General features: G+C 37.5%; 1 protein-coding gene across 2 annotated transcripts in view; it reads left to right on the top strand.

Moving 5' to 3' along the window:
• Nucleotides 1-4,433, top strand: part of dnph1 (2'-deoxynucleoside 5'-phosphate N-hydrolase 1) — a 7,240-nt gene extending 2,807 nt beyond the window's left edge. The window contains exons 2-4 of one of the 2 annotated variants that reach the window (XM_039790810.1): nt 2,028-2,093; nt 3,156-3,266; nt 4,271-4,433. In XM_039790810.1, the coding sequence (XP_039646744.1) occupies nt 2,028-2,093; nt 3,156-3,266; nt 4,271-4,389 (296 nt within the window). In that variant the 3' untranslated portion in view covers nt 4,390-4,433. The remainder of the gene's footprint in view (nt 1-2,027; nt 2,094-3,155; nt 3,267-4,270) is intronic. The other variant, XM_039790811.1, reaches the window with a different exon arrangement.
• Nucleotides 4,434-7,500: the final 3,067 nt, after the last annotated feature.

Here is a 7,500-nt window from a genome sequence, read left to right as displayed (position 1 = left end):
CATGTAGTAATAGTATGTAGTAATACTAACTGTTACTGTGACCAGGAGAGGCCCTGTAGTAATAGTATACATGTAGTAATAGTATGTAGTAATAGTATGTAGTAATACTAACTGTTACTGTGACCAGGAGAGGCCCTGTAGTAATAGTATACATGTAGTAATAGTATGTAGTAATACTAACTGTTACTGTGACCAGGAGAGGCCCTGTAGTAATAGTATACATGTAGTAATAGTATGTAGTAATAGTATGTAGTAATACTAACTGTTACTGTGACCAGGAGAGGCCCTGTAGTAATAGTATACATGTAAATAGTATGTATAAACTATGTTACGTACCAGAGAGGCCCGTAGTAATAGTATACATGTAGTAATAGTATGTAGTAATACTAACTGTTACTGTGACCAGGAGACGGCCCTGTAGTAACAGTATACATGTAGTAATAGTATGTAGTAATAGTATGTAGTAATACTAACTGTTACTGTGACCAGGAGAGGCCCTGTAGTAACAGTATACATGTAGTAATAGTATGTAGTAATAGTATGTAGTAATACTAACTGTTACTGTGACCAGGAGAGGCCCTGTAGTAACAGTATACATGTAGTAATAGTATGTAGTAATAGTATGTAGTAATACTAACTGTTACTGTGACCAGGAGAGGCCCTGTAGTAATAGTATACATGTAGTAATAGTATGTAGTAATAGTATGTAGTAATACTAACTGTTACTGTGACCAGGAGAGGCCCTGTAGTAATAGTATACATGTAGTAATAGTATGTAGTAATACTAACTGTTACTGTGACCAGGAGAGGCCCTGTAGTAATAGTATACATGTAGTAATAGTATGTAGTAATACTAACTGTTACTGTGACCAGGAGAGGCCCTGTAGTAACAGTATACATGTAGTAATAGTATGTAGTAATAGTATGTAGTAATACTAACTGTTACTGGTGACAGAGGCCCGCAGTAACAGTATACATGTAGTAATAGTATGTAGTAATAGTATGTAGTAATACTAACTGTTACTGTGACCAGGAGAGGCCCTGTAGTAATAGTATACATGTAGTAATAGTATGTAGTAATACTAACTGTTACTGTGACCAGGAGAGGCCCTGTAGTAATAGTATACATGTAGTAATAGTATGTAGTAATAATGGTTAACTGTTACCAGGAGAGAGCCCTGTAGTAATAGTATACATGTAGTAATAGTATGTAGTAATAGTATGTAGTAATACTAACTGTTACTGTGACCAGGAGAGGCCTCGTAATAGTATACATGTAGTAATAGTATGTAGTAATACTAACTGTTACTGTGACCAGGAGAGGCCCTGTAGTAATAGTATACATGTAGTAATAGTATGTAGTAATAGTATGTAGTAATACTAACTGTTACTGTGACCAGGAGAGGCCCTGTAGTAATAGTATACATGTAGTAATAGTATGTAGTAATACTACCTGTTACTGTGACCAGGAGAGGCCCTGTAGTAATAGTATACATGTAGTAATAGTATGTAGTAATACTAACTGTTACTGTGACCAGGAGAGGCCCTGTAGTAACAGTATACATGTAGTAATAGTATGTAGTAATAGTATGTAGTAATACTAACTGTTACTGTGACCAGGAGAGGCCCTGTAGTAACAGTATACATGTAGTAATAGTATGTAGTAATAGTATGTAGTAATAATAACTTTGTGTGACCAGGAGAGGCCCGTAGTAACAGTATACATGTAGTAATAGTATGTAGTAATAGTATGTAGTAATACTAACTGTTACTGTGACCAGGAGAGGCCCTGTAGTAACAGTATACATGTAGTAATAGTATGTAGTAATAGTATGTAGTAATACTAACTGTTACTGTGACCAGGAGAGGCCCTGTAGTAATAGTATACATGTAGTAATAGTATGTAGTAATAGTATGTAGTAATACTAACTGTTACTGTGACCAGGAGAGGCCCTGTAGTAACAGTATACATGTAGTAATAGTATGTAGTAATAGTATGTAGTAATACTAACTGTTACTGTGACCAGGAGAGGCCCTGGCAGCAGACCGAGACATCCACGACCGAGACGTGACCTGGCTCCAGCAGGCTGACGGTCAGACTCCCACACCTTCTCTTATTACATATTACTACACATTACTACATATATATGTATATATATATATATATATATATATATATATATATATATATATATTTATTACATATTACTATATATATTATTACATATTACTACACATTACTACATATATATATATATACATATATATATATATATATATATATATATATATATATATATATATTACATATTACTATATATATATATGTTATTATTATTATTATTGATTATTGGAGGGTCTCTGACAGCTAGCTATGGCTACACACCTTTATGTGTGTGTGTGGACCTTTTAGTTTAACATGAAACAGCCCCGAAATCACCATCAACAAACTCCACCAGACTCCATGTAAATAATCAGGACTTTTAGCGTGTATAGAGCCAGCATATCTCCACCAGACTCCATGTAAATAATCAGGACTTTTAGTGTGTATAGAGCCATCATATCTCCACCAGACTCCATGTAAATAATCAGGACTTTTAGTGTGTAGTACCGCAGCATATCTCCACCAGACTCATGTAAATAATCAGGACTTTTAGTGTGAATAGAGCCACCATATCTCCACCAGACTCCATGTAAATAATCAGGACTTTTAGCGTGTATAGAGCCAGCATATCTCCACATGTAAATGGGTGAATTAAGGGTTTATTTCAACCAAACCAGAGTGGTGATTGTTGGAACAGTGGAAAGATGAACCAAGACGGCTTTTGTTAGTTTTATTTATTTTCTCTCCACTTTGAATGAAGTGTGTTTTACGATGATAAAAGTCCTGATTATTTACATGGAGTCTGGTGGACATAGGCTGGCTCTATACACGCTAAAATGTTTGTGTCTGTGTGTGTGTGTGTCTCTGTGTGTGTGTGTGTGTGTGTGTGTGTGTATATTTTTTTCTCTGTGTGTGTGTGTGTGTGTGTGTGTGTGTGTCTCTGTTGTGTGTGTGTGTGTGTGTGTGTGTGTGTGTGTATCTCTGTTGTGTGTGTGTGTGTGTGTGTGTGTGTGTGTCTGTGTGTGTGTGTGTGTGTGTGTTACCTCTGCAGTGATTGTTGCCGAGGTAACCCAGCCGTCTCTAGGTGTGGGTTACGAGCTCGGCCGAGCCGTCGACATGAAGAAGAAGATCCTGTGTCTGTTCAGACCGTCGTCAGGGCGACGTGAGTGTCTCCTCGTTTCCTCTCGTTTCCCTCGTTTCCTCTCCTCGTTTCCTCTGTTTCCTCTCTTCGTTTCCTCTCCTCGTTTTCCTCTCCTCGTTTCCTCTCTTCGTTTCCTCTCCTTTCTCCTCGTTTCCCTCTGTTTCCTCTCCTGCTTTTCCCTCTCCCTCGTTTCCTCTCTCAGTCCTCCTCTTCTTTTCCCTCGCTTTTCCCTCGTTTCCTCTCTCGTTTCCTCTCTCGCTTCCTCTCTTCGTTTCCCTCCTTCCCTCCTCCTGTTCCTCTGTTTCCTCTCTCGCTTCCTCTCTCGTTTCCTCTCTTTCTCCTCCTCATTTCCTCTGCCTTCCTCCCTGTCTCCTCGTCGTTTCCTCTCCTCATTTCCTTTCTTCTGCTCGTTCCCTCCTCCCTGCTCTTCCTCCTCACCTTCCTTCCTGTTTCCTCCTGCTTTCCTCTCTTCGTTTCCCTCCTTCGTTTCCCTCCTCGTTTCCCTCGTTCCTCCTCCTTCCTCTGTTTCCTCTCTTGTTCCTCCTCCCTCGTTTTCCTCTCCTCTTCTCTCTCCTCCTCTTCGTTTCCTCTCTTCGTTTCCTCTCTTCGTTTCCCTCGTTTCCTCTCCTCGTTTCCTCTGTTTCCTCTCTTCGTTTCCTCTCGTTTCCTCTCTTCGTTTCCCCTTCTCTCGTTTCCCTTCGTTTCCTCCCGCTTCCCTCTGCTCTCCTCTTCGTTTCCTCTCGTTCCTCTCCTTCGCTTCCCCTCGCCCTCTCCTCGTTCCTCTCTTCCGTTTCCTCCGTTTCCTCCTCGTTTCCCTCTTCGCCTTCCCTCGTTCTCTCCTCTTCCTCTATTTCCTCTCGCCTTTCCTCGCCTCCTCCTGCCTCTTTCCTCTGCCTCCCTCCTCCCTTCCTCTTCCCGCTTTCCTCTGCCTCTTCCTCTCCTCGTTTCCTTCTCTTCGTTTCCTCTCTTCGTTTCCTTCTCTTCGTTTCCTCTCCTCACACTGTCTGCGTCTCTTCCTGTCTCAGGTCTGTCGGCGATGATCCGTGGCGCCGAGGACGGCGAGATGTTCACCGTGAAAGATTACAGAGAAGAAGAAGTGGAGAAGGTTCTGGAAGAGTTCTTCAACAACCTGAAGAGAACCTGAAGAAGAACTTCAGCAAATAAAGAACCAAATGTTTCAGAAAACAACAGAGTCTGAAAAATGTGTTTAACATGAAACAGCCCCAAAATCACCATCACCAAACCCACCAGACTCCATGTAAATAATCAGGACTTTTAGCGTAGAGAGCCAGCTTCCCACCGACCCATGTAAATAATCAGGACTTTTAGTGTATAGAGCCAGCATATCTCCACCAGACTCCATGTAAATAATCAGGACTTTTAGTGTGTATAGAGCCAGCATATCTCCACCAGACTCCATGTAAATAATCAGGACTTTTATGTGTTAGCCCATATTACAAAGTAAATAGGTGTAAGGAGCATATCACCAACTCCATGTAAATAATCAATTTTATGTAAGAGTACACCAATCATGTAAATAATCAGGACTTTTAGGTGTATAGAGCATATCTCCACCAGACTCCATGTAAATAATCAGGACTTTTAGCGTGTATAGAGCCAGCATATCTCCACCAGACTCCATGTAAATAATCAGGACTTTTAGTGTGTATAGAGCCAGCATATCTCCACCAGACTCCATGTAAATAATCAGGACTTTTAGCGTGTATAGAGCCAGCATATCTCCACCAGACTCCATGTTAATAATCAGGACTTTTAGCGTGTATAGAGCCAGCATATCTCCACATGTAAATGGGTGAATTAAGGGTTTATTTCAACCAAACCAGAGTGGTGATTGTTGGAACAGTGGAAAGATGAACCAAGACGGCTTTTGATAGTTTTATTTAGTTTCTGTCCACTTTGAATGAAGAGTGTTTTATGATGATAAAAGTCCTGATTATTTACATGGAGTCTGGTGAAACTAACAGAAGATTCTACCCGTTTATACCTTTTTATTGACCCATATACACATTGGTTTTCCTTCATGTTATGAATATATACATACATTCATAACATTGAAAAAACTTCCGTAAAACGTCAATAGCGTCAGAAATATTCGGTCAGAAAACAAACAAAGAAAAAAGTCAAACTTACTTTTTAAATATTTAAAAAACATTAAAAAGAATTAAAAATATAGAAAATAAATAAGTAAAAACCGTTGAAAGGGTCATCAGCATCAAAATGTTAAAATAGAAAAACTGAAAATTTGGGGGGAAAAAAAACATTTATTTTGTTAATAAGTCAAAAAAAACATTAAAAACTTAAAAACCAAAAGTTGACCGAAGTAGAAACCTTTAAATTAACAGCCTCCTGATTGTTTCCTAACTGATGATTAAAAGTTTAAATATCTGAACAATTTAATTTCAGTCGGAGGATTTTCAAAATAAAACATTTCAATGCTACGGATTCTGTTTAAATATTAAGTGATCAGTAATTGAAGTATTAAATGTCACAGTTATTCCGTTTTTAGTAAGATATATAAGATATATAAACAGTTTTACCTTCACAACACAAAGAATGTGTTTCTGTTCCTCCGGCGGCCAGCAGGGGGCAGCGCCGCTCCGCGCAGAGAACTCAAATCAAGAGTTTTAGAGAGAAACTTCAGTATATACCATACACACATATATACATATATATATATACACACATATATATATATACACACACATATATATATATACAACATATATACACATATATACATAACATATCACACATAACATATATATATTATTATATATATATATATACATACATATATGTTATATATATATATGTATATATATGTAATATATATATATATATATACACACATATACACACATAATATACATATATATATATATATACATATATACATAACATATATACATATATAATACATATATACATATATATACATACATACAACACACATTATATATACACACATATAACATATATATATACACACATATATATATACACATACATATATATACACACACACATATATATACATATACACATTACACATATATATATACACATATATATATATACACACACATATACATATATACACACACAAACACATTACACATACAACACACAAAATAAGAAAAACAATTGACATATATATACACATATATATACACAACACACACATAACACACACAAGACAGAGAAGAGAGAATATAACAGACACATATATACACACAGTATACACACACATACAGACAGAGAAGAAATGAGAGTTAAAACAGAGAGAGAGAAGTAGAAAGAGAGAGAGGAGCAAGAGGAAAGAGATATAGAGATAGAGAGGAAGAGAGAGATATATATATATAGAAGTATATACAGAGGAGGAAGATAAGGAAGAAAAATGAAGAAATGAATATGAAAGAAGAGGAATGGATGAATGAAAGCATAGAAAGGGGGGAAAGAGGAGTGGAGGAGGAATATAGAGGGAGAGGAAGAACATGAATGTGAGATAGAAGGAATGGAGAATAAAGAGTGGAGAAAAGGAAATGACAGATGAAGGAAGAATGGACAATAGAGAGTGGAGAGAGACAAGGAAATGGAGGAGAGGGAGAGGAAAGGAGACAAGGAAATGAGAAGGGAAAGGAAAATGAGAGAGATGGAGAGAGGATGAGAGAAAGGAAATGGAGAGGAAAGGGAGAAATGAGTATGGACATGGAAAGAAATGGAGAGGGAAAGGAGAGGAAAGGATAGTAGGGGGAAATGGAATGATGAGCAGAAGCATGCATAGAAGGAAGGATAGAATATAGGGATATAGAAAAGGTATATATATAGATATAGATATATATATAGTGGAAAGAGAGGAATAGGAGGAAGACAGAAAGAAAATAGTGAAGGAATGGATGAATAGTGGAATGGAAAGAAAGCAGGAAGGAACAGTGGAGGAAACATGGAGGGACTTGAAGAATGGAGGAAGAAAGAGACCAGGAAGAAGAATGAAAGAAGGAAAGAAGGAAAGAAAGAAGGAAAGAAGGAAAGAATGAAAGAAAGAAAGGAAGGAAGGAAAGGAAAGGAAAGGAAAGAAGGAAATGAAAGAAGAAGGAAAGAATGGAAAAGAAGGAAGAGTTGAAGAATGAAAGAAGAATGAAGGAAAGAAAGGAGAAGGAAAGGAAGGAATAATGGAAGGAAGGAAGGAAAGAAGGAATGAAAGCAGAATGAAAGGAAACAGCATGGAATGGTG

This window comes from Perca fluviatilis, chromosome 22 (assembly GCF_010015445.1).
Source record: "Perca fluviatilis chromosome 22, GENO_Pfluv_1.0, whole genome shotgun sequence".
Lineage (NCBI taxonomy): Eukaryota > Metazoa > Chordata > Actinopteri > Perciformes > Percidae > Perca > Perca fluviatilis.
Note: the sequence above shows the minus strand (reverse complement) of the source record. Positions and strands in the feature narration are given on the sequence as shown.